The sequence below is a fragment of the Saccostrea echinata genome, unplaced genomic scaffold, assembly GCF_033153115.1.
Source record: "Saccostrea echinata isolate AGI-Se365-2 ecotype Australia unplaced genomic scaffold, CSIRO_AGI_Sech_v1 ptg000009l, whole genome shotgun sequence".
In the NCBI taxonomy this organism is placed as follows: Eukaryota; Metazoa; Mollusca; class Bivalvia; order Ostreida; family Ostreidae; genus Saccostrea; species Saccostrea echinata.
In genome coordinates this window covers 27,950,530-27,967,610 of record NW_026889758.1, presented here as the reverse complement: position 1 = coordinate 27,967,610, position 17,081 = coordinate 27,950,530, and the positions used below count along the sequence as shown (strand labels likewise).

Here is a 17,081-nt window from a genome sequence, read left to right as displayed (position 1 = left end):
ATCAATGGAAGAACATAAAGATGTTCACATTTCCATTTTTTCCTTGGCAGTAAGTTGTAGAACAGGCAATCTTTAATTTGCAATGATTGCACAAGACCAGGAAAATATGGGACAACCTGGCACCTCTGGGAGATAAATATTCATCATCAGTCTACCCAAAAAATAAACTGAAGGCCTGGTCTGATGGCTTCCTTACTTCACCTGAACAGAGAAATCCTTTGTTCTTGACTGAAGTAAACTTCTTTCCATGTTCATCTGTTAAATGTCATACATTCACATAGGCAAGAGATCAAGCAGGAATTGTGTGTCTACTCATTGGAGAATTTATTAACAATTAGTATTTCATGATATTTCTTCATCATGATACAACTTTTGAAGAATCCACACAGAACAAGTTCATCAAGAGTTCATATTAAAGATTTTATAGAAAAATAACCAAAATTCTTTAAAAGTTTGTTTCCCTTATAAATACAAAACAACTATCTCGTGAAAATAAGGTGTCATGAAAATTTTGTTATCTACAGTTTTCTATTTAGTTAATTTCGTTATCTACAGTTTTGTATGTAGTTATCATGCATTTTACTCTTGCAGAAAAGTTGTATATATTAATTTGGAAATAACATCCATAATATGTCTTGACAGGTTTTTTTCCCCAAAATAAATACAGGTGACTCTCGATGGCTCGAACTCCGATCTCTCGAAGTTCTCGATCTCTCGAAGTGAACCTCCGGTCCCGTTTTTTTCCTCTATATAACTAAGCAAATTTACCTCTGATCTCTCGAAGTTCTCTATCTCTCAAACCAAGAAATTGGTCCCGTTATACACATTTCATTGTTTTTTACTCTCTATCTCTCGAAGTTTTGATTGCGCGTGTGTAAACGCCAATCAAGCATAAAATTAATGCAGCTTCGACTTACCTGGATAACAGTGAACGCCTGGGTCTGGCAAGGAGGTGTTAATTGGGTGTTTACATAGATGACACTATACTTATGAGCATCCGAGTGTTGATATACATGTAATTAATTGGTTATAATTGGTTAATTATAAACGAATTGCTTCACAACTTATTTTGACTTGACAGCGAGACGATAATTTTTAGAAAATAATTTAAGGGACGTGTCAATAATTTTCAAAAGATTACGAAGTTTTATTAGAGTCTACATAATCCCAGTAAGACAAACATTGCACAAGAAATCCTAGCTCAAGAATTGAATACCGATTTAATACGAGAAATCTGGTGAAGGACCCACCAAGCCCGGGGGTAGCTACACCGACGATTGCTATTCAGGTTTCATGTTATCATGAAATGAGAAAAAAATATATTGAAATTTAAACAGATCGTTTTATTTATTCAAAATACGATCGTTGTTGAAATCAAGTGAATTAGCTGTAAAAAACGAATGAAAATGTGCAATGACATTATCAACATATACTTCCGATATTTATAATAGTAGAACAATGAAGATCGGAACTGAAAATTCCGGATTTTATTCACTTTCTATCTCTCGAACCCCTCGATCTCTCGAACTTTAATTGCGGTCCCTTGAACTTCGAGAGATCGAGAGTCACCTGTATTAAAATTTTATAACATGTCTTGGAAACGGGTACAATACATGTATTTTATACAATTATTTTTCATGTGCTAATATATTATATATATATATGTATATGAACACCAAGTTTATTCTACTTTCCACATAAATAATGATGTATTTTAGCTTTCTTCCAGTTATCCTATTATTCTAAAATGTGCATCTAAAAACAACTGGTATTTCTCTTGATAACTTCTAAATCACTTGTTGACAAGTTTCTAAACTCAATGGATCAAAAAATGATAAACAACAGCTATTGACTACTTATTAATCAAAGACTGTATACCACATGTTGAGTATGCAAGACATCAGACGTTCTTATTGCTGTCACTGAAAACTATTAAAATGTTGAACCATCATCTACTGATAAAAAAAGGAAGCACCCAGTTTATTTCTGGACCTGTAGCCAGTTCCCCCCCAGCTCTGATAAGGAAATGTGATGTCCATCTACATTGGAGATTGTTTGCAATAAAATGAAAGATGAAGAGTGCATCAGTATCAGAGAAAATTGAATCACAGATATCATAGATCATATCATACAAAGACAGAATCTCAACATCTTCTTACCAGACCCAAATAAATGTCAGAGGAATGAGAAATATTCCTTCTCATAAATCCCAATTTGGAATGATTTCATTACACCCCTGTTCAAACTCACAGTCCAAGTTTGGAAACCATTTCATAATACAACTGACAGCAGCTAATAAAAATTGCATGTTCTGAGACAATATCGACAACAACACATATAATCATTATTTCTGTAGATGCACAATTATCAGTTTAATATAACCCGGCTTCCTGATATTGTTTTACTTATAATGATCACTAATTGAAATGGAACTACTCTTTGCATATTTTTTCACGAAACTGTTACAATAACCTATGAAAACTGAGCTCTGTATCATGTGTGAATAAATATTGCTTATTGTTTTACCCACACAAAAGTTTTGAATAACACAAAATTTGAAAGTTAATCCCAAAATTGTTTTCAGTAAGAGCTACCTGCTAAAAATATTCATCAAAAATAAAATTATTTATAACATGATTGCTCAACATTCGTTATTTTGTTTGTGGAATTGTATGCAAAGCTCACTGAAATCATACTGTTTCTTAAAAACAGTAACAAGATAACAACAGTGAGAACAAAAATCATTTCTGGAATTGCAAAAAAAGAATATGCTATTGTCATCATTTTTAACACACACTAATCTCAGGAGAATGGCCTATGTTTGCTTAAACAAGCATTCCCTAGAGTATTTACATTTCCACCTGCTGAATCAAGATATACCAGTAGGATAAGTCAATTTATACAATTTTTGAAAAGGAATACAAATGTAAAACCAGATAGAAGGAATCACTAACGCAATGAATGGAAAGATAAGCTTGTTTTGTCAAGCTTCATGAATCTGTTGGTAGAAAGCTAATCACAGAGATAAGATAGATTAGAAAAGCACAACATAGGCCAACAGAAAAACAAACTTCCAAAAGAACCAAATCTTCAGAAGTTCTCTTTAATTTGCTGAAAATTTGAAATAAAGTTAATTTCAAACTTAGTTGAAAAGGTCCATTCCTTGAGCTTATACAAGAAATATTTTTGCATTTAGGATAAAGATTTTGCGCTGTATCATAGCAAAACAAAACTATGATTGGTAACAATCCTAGTCTTAATGCATTAGCACTTCTAAATTAACCTTCCAGTATATTCAATCTTAAATATTTTTATTTGTAAAATAGTTTTTGACATATTATCTAACACACTGACAAATAAAAGATAGCATTAATTCCAAATCTTTAAATCTTCTTCTTTTTTTTATTTCTGATACGGACTTACAGAGCTTATAAACCAATTCCATTCTGCATGGTCACCTCTGCATCTTTACTGAAGCTTGCTCTATGAGTATTTTTATAATCCAATGATGGGCTTCCAAAATCCTCTCTAAAAACATTTACTGATGAAATTAGTTCAGCTTGGCTGAGCACAAAAGTGTTCCCAGAACTGGGTGAGTCACTTGAGAGATCTCCCAAACCAATTTTTTTTATCTTGGCCTCTAAGACTGCTTTATGTACAGGGCAATGCCACTGAAGATGATCAAATCAACATATAGACCAGAGGGCATTTATTGTCTCTGTAAGATGGAAAATTAATTAACGATGATTTTTAACAGTGAAATGTTCAAATATGGCCCACTTCCACAGTTTCATTCAATGGTTTGGTTACTCTTCTGGAATACCTTATCAAAGTTCCCAAGTACCGAAGCTGACTTTAATGGACATCATTTTATAATTCTAAAGAGCTAAACAAACACATCAAACAGATTAAGAACTTGTACACTTGTTTTACTCAAGTATCTGAAAAGGACACAAGGCTCATCCTTAGTGACTGCAAAACTGGACCAGAGATTATTGGTCTATTCCATCATACTTGAAAGGAATTGATAAATGGTGCACTATTTTATGTTCTACATTTAATACCTCCTTATTCAATTTTCGATTTTTATCTACCTATTAATATTAATTCAAATACAGTTTCACATATATTTATATACCTTGTTACAGAAAGTTGAATATTAAGGAGGCTGGGGGGTCAACAAATTAACCACAAATTAACCACCAGATTTAACTTAATTTTTTAGATATGATATCTTAAGCTGTCAACTATCATTTGGAAAAGAAAAATTTCAAAAATTTTAGTTTTAAAATTTGATCATTTTCTATATCTTCATATGGAGCTCTTCTTCTAAAGGAGATCAATATAGTCTAAAAATGGCCACAACCCCCCAGCCTCTTTAAATCACTGATTTATTATAACAATTTTTGGCAGAAATGTGTATGCTTTTATGAAATGGTCTAGTGTACTTTTCAACCATAACATTTTCGTTTTCATGAAAAGTTTCCTTTGGAATTTTTAATTCAATTTTTGACTACTTCAAAACATTATTAATTGACAAATTCTCACATAAGAATGTGTCATAAACATCCAAAAATTGTTCATGTTTTACTCAAAGAGAACACATACTTTTTCCTTACGCAATTATCAAGTGTAAAGAACAAGACTGTAAATTCTATACAGGTATGCTATATAGTGTCAAATTTAGACATTTTCTTGAAAAATCTGACAAGGAACATGTGCTTAATTAAATAAAGACAAATTGCCAGTGGAAAAGCTATCACCTATGCACCTTAAGCCTTCCAATTTTTAACAATATCACTAAAACCTAATAAATAATGGTCCAACTTCTGACTTTTAACACCAATAATTACCCATTTCCTCTCTTTCAACATCTGTCATATAATATTCCTTCTCCAACCATACAAAAATACTCATTTTAATTGAATCCCCATGATTTTAAGACTGACAAATGAAATTCAGTTTTCTGTTTGCTGTTCTTGCAGCAGTGGACAGACATCTAAACTGTCAATAAACTGACCACATTAGTCTCATGGGTCATCTGCAGCTTTTTTATGACCTTTGAGTCCTTCTTCCTTTTGTTGTACCAGCTATTGGTCAAGTTTTCATTCTCTGTAGAGAACCATCTGTCAAAGATCTGCAGAATTTGACACAATACAGCTACCCAATAATTAAGGTGATCAGTTCTGTAATGTTTCTCATTCCTGATATGTGACATAAGCTGAATCAAGTACCAAAAAATATCATTTCCTCCAAACAGAAAAAGAAAACAATATAACAGACATGGACCCTTAAATAGTGAAGCATATAGGAGTTAATAAAATATGAATAATTATGAACCTTTGGCTATAATGGTCAATGCAGGTGTTCACACAACTCTATCATTAGAAATTCCAAAAATTACTGGCACGTACAGAGCAATGGTTCGGACATTACACCTAATCAGGTGTTAAGTTATTGAGTGCATTCATGTAACCTGTCACACAATTCATCATAAAACTGCCCATTTTTTCTCTCCTGAACGTATAAAATTTATTATAAATGTTACAAGGACAGGATTCAATTATTATGGACAAAAACAGCACCTGCTGGCATACAAAATAGTATATTTCTTATTGAACATACTGAGTATGTTTTTTTTTTCACCTGTCCAAGGAGATGGGTGAACATGACGAGCGATAAGCCTATAGTGTGACAAACATGAAGATGAAAAATTAAATTTCAATTACATCAAAATTTTCCTTTATATTTCTTCTAACATTAAATTATACTTTATGTAAAATCTCTATAATTTGCAAAAATCCCTCAAAGATTGAAATCATTTGCCTGTGAAATATTAGACACACACTAAAGCGGGCAAAGAGAGTCATTTTCTCATACTATAATACTGTTTTTCGATATGAGTGGGTCTTCGCTCCACCTTTTTGAAAGTTAATCCTCAAATTTTGCATAAAAATATACATTTTTTGGTTACCAAAAATATGGAGCAATGACCCACTATACTTTAAAAATATACTTTTATGACATAACATTCGCATCTTTTCGAGAAATACTTGAAGTCCATTAAGTCAATGGTCATATCACAAACATGATTTAAATGCCACTATTCATCAGGACTTACAAGTGTAGTCTAGTGGTTAGCGTGGTAGTCTCGAAAGAAAATGATACTCAGGATTTTTATTGCTAGGGTTCTAACCCGAGAATACCACATTAATTTTTTTAATAAAAGAATAAATTTTGTCGAGAAAATTTTCATCAGAAAAGTTTTGTTTATCATAATTTCATAAATTTCAATAATGAGAACTTAACTCTAAATACTAAATTCACAAAATGAACATGATTTTTATATATCTGAAGCTATAGGCTTTCTGCACGCTATGTTCGCCCATCTTCTTTGATCAACTTCATTCATGTTTCTTCATTTTTGTCATATATTTAATAAAATACTGATTTACAAGTTTTAAATATTCAAAGTCTCTATACATTCATAAATTTTGATCATAAATCAGTGTCAGTGTTAAAAAGCTGGTCTACTTGTCAGACAGGAAAACTACATGAAAAACACAGAACAACCTCTCAAATGAAGAAGAAACAAAGAAATGCTAGTTTTAGTAAAAGACATAAGGCTGTATAGCTACCTGATATTGACATATGATGAATTCTTCTTACCTTTGACACAGCCTTCCTCTGGGGATCCTCCATATTCATCAGGTAAAGAGCTTGTTGTTTGAGATCCACCAGACAGGCCACACACTGGTCACAACACCGTAGGCCCTGGTTCCCATTCATCCCTAGCATGGCTAGGTAAGGCACTTTGGCAGACTTACTAGGAGGTATATAAATTGGTGGCTTACCATTCCGACCCCTGTATCTCGCAGGGTTAGCACATTTTCGCCCGACTGCTGGTATTTTGTTGTCGTAGGGCGGTGACACACATCTACTTTCTGGAGACAAAGGTCGACCAAAAACAAAAGAAATTTGACTTTCGGCCCCCTTGTCTTCTTGACTTTTGTGAATGCCAGGCAGAGGTGAAATTGTGCCCCTGATTGTGTAATCCATATCACTTGCTTTGTCCTTCACATCAGCCTCTTTTACATCCGATGTCTCATCCCTATTGTCTTTTCTGTCTGTGAATGGTGAAGTTGCTCTCTCTGCAGCATCCTTCTTAAATGTCCTGTCTGGAGTTGGCAGTTTCCGTATTTTGGCCTCGCCACCAAACATGCATACAGCGGCCTTTACAGAGACATTCTCTGTACAAAACCTTCCTTCATTCTGTAAGATAAAATGTTACACATCATTGAAAACCATGTCAATAGCACTTGGATTCACATCAATTCACATTTCAAATTAATGAGAGTTTAACTTTGCAAGAAACAAAACACATGTTAAGTCAAGAATCCTGATTAACATCAAATTAAAGTAGACATAGAAAAAGAGCCACCATTTTCTCAAACCTCCCACATTAAGTAAAAAATTCACAAAAACATGCAAACTGAAAATGCAGTTTCCTCCATATTATTATTTAATACATATATCAATAATTTTCTTATGATTACCAGTAGATAAATATTCAATTTCACTTTTTCATACAGTAAACAGTCTCGGCATTTCTTGAAACCCCTCCCTGATTTCTCATTACCTATCTAATCCCGCCAGCACATGACCGCTTAATGTGTCCAGATTATTGTATTTTTTACTGGATTCCAACTGCCTCTTTCTCCTTATCTTAATGCCCACTAAATCTTAAAATCCACAAGGAGTGAAAAATAGCACAAAAAAACAAAACTTCTGAGATTTCATTTTGCAATTAAGTCTAGAAGGCAACCAAACTGCTCAAAGCTTTCTATCATATTTTGGCAATGCATGGCTATAGTCTTAGAACATGTAATGTGTGAATATTTCCATGCTCTCGACATCTGAACTCTTATTGAAAAAAATTGAAAATATGTGCAATGAAAAAAAAACCCGGAATTTTCCTTCAAATAAAATCAACTTTTAAAAAGTATACTGTATACTGCAATGTTTTACATTGGACTATTTACAAAAGACACACACACATATATATATATATATATATATATATATATATATATATATATATATATATATATATATATATATATATATATTATACCTCTGTGAATTTTTTCTATATAAAAATATTACGAATAAACATGCTATTTTTTCCAAACAGCCCCTACCGTGGAATAGTTTTTGTGCTATTTGCCCATGGTGAAACAGTCATTAAACTATTCACCGGCAGCATTCTGTTTCCCTCCCTTTTCATCTCGGAACTCTTCTGGTTTTATATAGATTGTGACGTAATACAAGTAAAGACTGCTTCGGTATAATAAAACACTTATTTACTGACTATTCGGACAATAGCAAGTTAATTGTTCCCCTCGACAGCAACTATTTCCCTCGGCTGCACCTCGGGAAATAGTTGCTGTCTTTGGGAACGATACACTTGCTATTGTCCTCATAGCCAGTAAATTATATATATATATATATATAAGTTATATTTACAGTACTTTCTTTCGTTTGTAAGGGATTTATTGTACAGAGAGGCGTGGCAGTCGATTCGCGCAGCAACGAGACTGTCATGCCTCTCTGTACAATAAATTCCTTACAAACGAAAGAAAGTGTCTGTAAATGTCTTGTGTCATGGTCATTTGCATAGTCACTGGCCTTCAGCACCAAACTGCACGCGACATTACATCACAGGCCTAGGTCCATCATAAGTGAACAGGCCCGGTGTTCAAACAAAGCAAAAAGTACGAAGGAGATGGTTGCATTGAAAAATCAAGCAATGTTAAACGACTGTGAAATTGTATTTGATGGATTAATTTAAACAGTATGAGTATTTCAAAAACCATAACAAATACAGGCACAATACTGGAAACCTGGATCCGCCCGCACTATGACCCGCTACATTACTGTTACTAGGGATACGCTTGCATGTCCCGAGGAAATCCGAGTCAAGTACTGTAGCCACAGGTATCAATATTATGGAATGTAGTGTGAAATAGTCCAGATACAAGTATATACGAACATGTATCAGTTTGCATGTAACTCAAAGAACTCAGAAAACAGTTGCTATTAAGGGAATCATCGAACTGCGCGTTTTCAATATTGTTAGATTTCAGTTATCTGTTTTAATTTGAATACATGTATTTCAAAAGTCTGTGTATTTTTAAAATATTTGTTTAAATTAGTTAACTAATGAGTTTACATGTTCTCCTCATGAAAATGGTTTTTACGTATGCATTTTCAGATTGAAAAGGGGGGGGGGGTTGAATTTTGTGAGGTTTCTCATTTTTCCTCTGGATAGGTTGTATATGCTTACAGAAATTGAAGAAAAAAAAATTCAAAACTTAAGTATTGCGTTCCTTCGGAAGTTATTGTACAGTACATTGGAAGTTATTGTACGGCTAAGCTCCGCCCCCTAGAAGTTATAGTACGTTGGAATTCAGCCAAAGGTTTTCTATCTGATTTAAAGTATGGCTAACATCAAAAGAAAAAGTACCGCACCATGACAGAAATGCAATATACTTGGCAGTAAGTCCATCCAAAAAAATTACATCTACAATAATTCACATGAATAATAATTTGTCAGTTATTTGGTCTTATTATAATTAACTTGTGACGGAAACTAAGAAATGACATTAATGTTTCACTGCTGTATAAACATCTAAAATTCTGCAGGTTCTTGATTGCTAGCTGGCACAATTTGTCTAAGTTTGAAATGTGCACATGCATTCATATTTTCCTTGAAACCTACCGCATAGCTCATAAAACAGTCTTTCAATGTTGGGAATAAAACCAAACACTATAATTTGCATGAAATTATTTTTTGATACCATAAAAATTAAGTTTCCAAAAATAATTAGAATGTTGAAAATATTTTGTAAATATACATCATACTAGAAGTTTTTCTTTCTGTTGTAAGCATGCAGTTTAATCAGCAGAAAGCTAAGTGTTTCACAGCATTTAGGTAATCACTCTAAACTTTTATACAAGAACTCAGTATTACCTAGAGTTTAGGAATAAGACTACCATATTATACCTGGACAATTATAAATTTTATTTACTATATCTATCTCTGTCTGAGATCTCTGTGTTATGCTAATTATATGAGAGAGAGAGAGAGAGTGTGAGAGCAAATAGATTAGAGATATTAAAACCTTAAAAAAAAATGAAAAGAATTTGATAAATTTAACAGATTATTTTAATTGGGTTTTATGTTTTCTAATATATGTTGGCTGCATCTGAGTTAAGATTCTCTTTAAAATATCAATTTTAAATCTGAGACTGTATCTCTGGTACTGCCAATATTTTTATTAATCAATAAGTGAACTTAGTTTTACAAAAATCATCAATAAATTAAAACAACTAGAAATATGTCCACGGGACATGAATGCCCCACCCAGGGTTCTAATGCAACATGAAGTAGAAAAGTACATTGCTTTAAGATTAGGGCAAGAATAGTGAAGTTACTTTTTTAGGGAAGGATATACGATCAGAAAATTAGACAGCTCCCATCAATTTGTGTAAGTGTGTGAAGTTTGACAAAAATATCTTGTACAGTTGCTTTGAAACAAAGTTTTGAACCCAGCAAGTATTAAAATCAAGAGGTCAAGAAAAAAGAGTTTGGACACAGTTGACAAGTTCTCACCAATATGTATCAGTGCATGCAGTGGTTAGATAAAAATATTTTTAACACTTTCTTTGAAACTGAGCTAAATGCAAATAAAGAAAAGTAAGCTCAAGGTCAAACATTTTGAACACAGCTGAAAGCTCTCATCAATATGTAACAGGATATTTGTTTCTTTGAAATTATAAACACAAAATGCAAATTAAGTTTCTGTAAAACTGAATTGAATGCAAAATTAAATAGTAAATTCAAGGTCATAGGGGAGGTCAGGGTAAAATAATTTCGATGAAGATCAATAGCACTCACCAAAATGCATCAGCATACGAAGAATGATAAAAATATCTTGTTCAACTTTGTTTTGTTGGAAACTGAGCTAAATGCAAATTTAAGTGAGGTCAAGATCAAAGGGTAGGTCAAGGTCAAAAATTTTTGAAGCAGTGAATAGCTCTCAATAACATGTATCAGCATGTGACGTTTGATAAAAATATCTTGAATAGTTTCTTTGAAATCGAGTACCGGTAAAACATAAAGTGTGACGGATAGAAGGACGGAAGACGGATATGGCAAACATTATATGCCCCCGTCGTATTCATGGTGGGGTATAAAAAGGTTATGCCATGTCAAATAAACTTTAAAATTTTTTTAAAACACTAGTATAAAGTCATCTATAAAGAAATAAAATATAATGAACAATGTGGCCTTGATCTTTATCAGTCCACCTTCTTGCACATAAGTAAAGCCTCAGAGGCAGTAAATATCTGACACAAAACAGAAACAAGAAAACAATCTGAACACCACCATGACTTATCAGCTCAGGTCTGAAGCTCCTCATTAAACAGCTGTGGGGAGGGGTGTTAGTGAACCCCCTCTAAAATGGTAAGGAACAATTGAAAGAAAACATTAACACCACTACCTACAAGAGGAATATATAAACAGTAGGGGAAACACTTCTAGTCTAAATCAACAATCCTCTGAAAATGTGCAGATTGCTCATGTCGCCACATGGTTTCTTGTAGTTCTTGCCCAACAACAAGCTACCTCAAGTGGATAAAAGACATTAAAATCACCAAATGCAGATCAAAATCAAAATAATAAATGTGTTCACTGTTGAGGTTCAGAACTAACTACCTGAGGAAAAAACCACACTGGAAAAAAAAAGAACAGAAATCTTACCTCACAAGACATCCTGTCACATTAAAAACTCAAATGTACTTTAGAGATACAGTGCAGCAAAAAGCAAAATCTTGTTATCTTCCAGCAGAAGCTGAATTTTTTTGTCAGAGAGGTGACAAGTTCATCATAAGTTCTGCTTATGAAGAGGAAGAGGTTGGAGAGAGTCTTAAATCAGGGAGTGCAGTCATTCTTACAAGAGTGTGCACCTGGATGTTATGTCCGATTTATCACCTTCTACCAGGCACTGAACATGATGATGGGTCATTAATACAGTAAATCAAACAGACATGGGCTCTAAAACAACATAAAAGTCAGGCCAGAGGATACCAGGATTTTGTCCAGAAAAAGTACTCCTCGGAAGCAATTGCTTCCCTTAAATAATGAAGCAAATAAACAAATTTTAAGAGCTCTTAAAAATTCTTTGCCTGGTAGGATATATTCAACTTTTAAAGAAAAGCAAACTTTTTTTGTCTTACTTGGTCTTCATTCAATACACTAAATGGAAACTTTTTTTAAATGTAAACAAATGTAAATCCATTGTTAAGAAAACATTTATAATTAATTTTATCTAGGGGAGCTATGAAAGAGGAGCATATATAATAGCTTTTCAGTATTAAGGTTTTTATGTGGATCTGTCACTCATGCAAATCTTTAAAAGAGTTCTGCAAAATATCAGCTGCTTCAAATCTTTAATACCCTTTGCTACAGAGGTAGGAATTCATCAGGGTAAGCCACCTTGCCACTGCTTTTTTTTTTTTTTAATAAATACAATTTCTTGCTTATCAAAGGACTAAAAAAATCCAGGTAATGGAAATTCTTAAGACTTTCTTGCTTAAAAGATTCCAGTTTTATTTTGTGAATTTCAATTAAAGCTAAATTTCAATCTTTCAGACATTAGTATTTCAACTGCCAAAAATATGTTGGCAGTCTGCAGTCCAGACTATACTTTTTTAAGCTGTTTTTTCCTTCAATATCTTGAACCCTAAGATGTTGATCAAATTTGTGTTAGTCCTGCCTTAAATTCTTCTTACTGATTATTTGAGAAAAGTTATCTATTAATACTGATAACCCTTTTTAAGTCAAAGATTGTATCAGTCATTTCTGTCAAAAGAAAAACCACATGCTTTAAAAATGATTTTGAATATCTCAATTTTTTTTTCATTCCAGCTTACATGTGCATCACTTGCATAAAAAAATAGAATGCAAATTGCAGCATCACAAATCATTAGGCCTTACTAAACTTGCAAATCACATTTAAGACATTTAATTTATGAAATTCTGTAAGCTTTAATTAAGAACTATGAAACATTAAAATAACAAACCTAATACATTGTCAAGTAAGTCCACACAATTCCACTTAACAACATGTCAAAACTACTTCATCTAGGTCACACTGCTGCACCAATGTCAAAATATTTGGAAAAATAAGCAGTACAAGAGCATCCCTTACTGGGGTTTAAATGTGATCATGGCCATTAAATCCCTGTGACTGGACACTCGACTGGGTGGCTTTGTTACACTGACATTATTGGTTTGTTCTCAGCACGACATCCCTCTCATTACTAATGCCAGATTAGACGCATCTATTCCAAATAATCGGCCATTCATGCCTCATCCTCATCCATCATAATATTTTTAACACTTCATTTATGACCACTTCCACATCCATTCTTCATCATAACTTACCTAATTAATTCAATTTATTAATGGCTACTTTTTGTATCAAATTTTCGAAAATTTTGGCACCAAGTACATAATGGTATAATACAAAAACCTGGTCAGGTAAAACAAGTCCAATAGCATTTATCTGTTTGACCTAGTCAAAGTGTAAGTAAACCTGTAATTAAATGATCGTTTAATTAAAACACCATTCATACAATACATATAACACTAACATGACCTTTTATTAAAAATCTTTTCAATATCCCTTTATAAACTGACCTTGTCAACATGACAAGAACATCTTTTTCCAGACATTTTTCTTTTAATTAAGACACTGCTAGACATTGCACAGTAATGATGCACAGACTATAATTATGTTGTCAGTCTTTTCCTATAATGAGTGGTTGGCATACTCCCTTGTTGGGGAGTGATTTACTATGGGGGACATCCTATTAGTGATTTTTCATGCATCTCAAGTGCATTTAACGGGATCTTGCACACACCTCCCACCATTCCCAAGTAACATTTCAACATGTATTTAATTTTCCGAGATGTCACAGAGCAATTTAATCCCAAGTCTTGTTATTGCCATATTGGGAAACAATGGTCCTGGCAGTTGGGGAAAAGGGAAAGAAGTTTAGAATTTCTCTTCTACATTTATCATGGTTGATGAATTTATGAAAATATATGAGGGTAATCATTGACCTTTTGTTTTTCTGTGCAGGGATGGCAGATTTGAGACATCTGCTCAATTCAAGCCTTTCATGGGCCTCGTTTATCTACTTATCAAATTAATTTCAATTCATTTACAATCACTTTCACTGAATCAGATGCCATGCAACTCTGAGTAAAGAATGGTTTTACCACCACATTAATGCAACGTGTAAATCTTCAGCGATAACTTGATCTAAATTCATAAAAAATTCAATCAATTGAGTATTCTTATTCCTTTCCAATGTTTTCCAACAGACATACATGTACAAATAAATTCAGTCTCCAACTGCACAACTGCTACTATTCCTGCAATAATAATGCGTATCATTTTCAGTTGTTAAGATGAAGGTTGCCAATCTCTGCTACAAACTAAAGCCTATGGTATTTCCTTGCCTCTTTCATACTACTCTATTGTGCAGAATGAATCCCCTTCATGTTGCCCTAGACTTAGCCAATATCACGATTTCTGAAGATCTTATATTAAAAACCATTTTGGATCTTGACCCTTAAGTCTTTAGCAAACTTAGATATATTTACAATTCAAAACAGAAAAAAGGGAAATTACAATAAATCAATGCTATGTTATACTCTATTCCATTGTAAGTTTTTTTTTCTCTCTATCATCTCTAGATAAGCAGAGCTTTCAATTTTTTTTCAATGAGATATTCCCAAAATTATTTTTAATCATAACCCTCCTGAACAACTGTTTGATAGCCTGCATGGCACAGTGGTTAGACTGTGGAGTAAGGACTAAGGAGTTGATCCTTACATTGCAGGTTCATATCCACTGTGGGACATGGAGACCTGTCCTTTGGATGAGACTGTGTAGACCAAAATCCCTTGTCAAAATAGGTGCTGGCAGCAAAAACATCCTTCTCTGAAGTGCCGAATACATGTCTAAATTTTCTGTCTTCTACCGGCAGAAATTATGAATTATTCCAATGTGAGTGAATAATTCTTCAAGGAGCATAAAGCAAACAAACTCTTCCTTGAACAAACTTGAATCTCTTTCACCTAAAGATGCTCGTGGCAAGTTTGGTTAAAATTAGAGAAAAGGATGAAAATCTGTAGAGTTTATAGTAGACAATTCCATAAGCAAGATGCCCATATGGGTAAGCGGATACAATTCAAAAAAAATTTGTTCAAGCCTTTGGGCTAATGTGAACTAAGAAATACAAACCAATAAAATCTGAAATTTTTTATCAGGAATCTTGAATTTTACCTTTCACAATACCAGTACTACAAAGCTTTGAGAATTCAAAGTGTATGAGAAATGTTTCCTGTCAAGACTTACACTTCCAGCTAGTAGCAATGTCCAGTTTTACAATGTGTACAGGCCTTACAATAGACAGCAAGGAAAATAAATAAATACACCTTACAACATCAAACTAAACAAATTCAATGTTCCCAATGATTGGTTTGCAGTTTTCTCACAATATAAACATGACACATTCAGGACTGAAATATATTCAGAAAGAGATAATGCTAGAAAAATATTTTTTTAAGATGGATTTCCATCAAGTGCATGTCAAGAAATGTAAGGACAAATTCTGTATTCTTTACATTAATGTTTTCCTATTTATCAGTGTCATCAGCAATTCTCTGAACAATAAAACAAGTGAAAGAAGACAACCATCTTTTTATTACAATTGATTTATAGTCTGTAATGAATTTATTAATCAGTTAATTCTTATGTTCAAGCACTATACACAAGAAAGAAGAAAATATAGGACAGTGCCAAGAATAGTGGACCCATAATACTGAGGAATAATAAATCCATCATACATCAACAATGCTTTTTTACCTTTATAAATATTAACAGTCTCTTAATTTGACCTTAGAAACCAACTTATTAATCCACCATTTCCATCTAATCATTCAGCAAGTAAATATATACATCTTCAATGGTAGACATTTGGCATTATAAGCATTTTTTGTGAAATGCAAAATTATGTTTAACTTTTAATTCATTCTGTTTATATGTGTATTATCATTAAAGTGACTATAACCAAATAATTTTTTTTTCATAAAAAGTCAGGAAATGCTGAAAATTAGGCTTGCAATAAAAACTTTTTGAAATTTGCAGGATTTTAAACCCAGTGACTGTGAGAATGATATAACATGAACATAAAGCAATGACAGTATTAGCTGCTTCAACTTGCAGAGAGCTTCAGATAAGATCTGATGGTTAGACAGATAAGTCAATGAGGTTTAATCCCTAAGTTAATCAGACAAGATCATCTACACTGATAGACCAGTACTTGTCATTGATCAAGGCAATCATTAACAACATGTAGCATTTACACCAGCAGAACCCATTATTTGTTTACATTCTGAAGCAAAAGTCCTGGTTACCAGCATAAATACTTATAAAAGGTGTTCTAGTGCAAAACATAATTCAAGTCTTATCGCACTTTTTTTGGAAATTACACTTTAGATCCTGTTTTACCTGATACAACCCTAAACTTTGAGCAAGCTGTTGAAGACCCCCAGTAGCCTCTTTGTACAGGATCTGCTGAGGATAGCTAGTGCATTTGTACTGGACATACTGACTAACACAAGTACAAAGCTTTCAACTCTTGCACTAACTGGGACAGTAAACTTTTGTCAACTTACAGCCAACATTTTAGAGAAAACTGGTCTCAAAGCTTTCACATTCCTCTTCCTGGATCATTATTGATGGTTTATTGATGGTTTATTGTTCTTTATCCCTTCAAAATAGCAATCAATATATTCTCAGAATTAAGTTAAGATTTGGGAATCTGAGTTAAACAATGTTAATTAACTCTTGATTTTTCTGTTTTGCTTTATTTAATTTTAAGAACTCCCAAAAACCTATCTCTAAACTGAAGACATATATTTTCAGTTGTCACAATGT

The 17,081-nt window shown here is 33.1% G+C and overlaps 1 protein-coding gene across 1 annotated transcript in view; it reads right to left on the bottom strand.

The window, feature by feature from the left end:
* Window positions 1-17,081, bottom strand: part of LOC133182145 (uncharacterized) — a 97,146-nt gene that overhangs the window by 65,829 nt on the left and 14,236 nt on the right. The window contains exon 3 of the mRNA XM_061316873.1: window positions 6,670-7,272. Within this exon, the coding sequence (XP_061172857.1) occupies window positions 6,670-7,272 (603 nt within the window). The remainder of the gene's footprint in view (window positions 1-6,669; window positions 7,273-17,081) is intronic.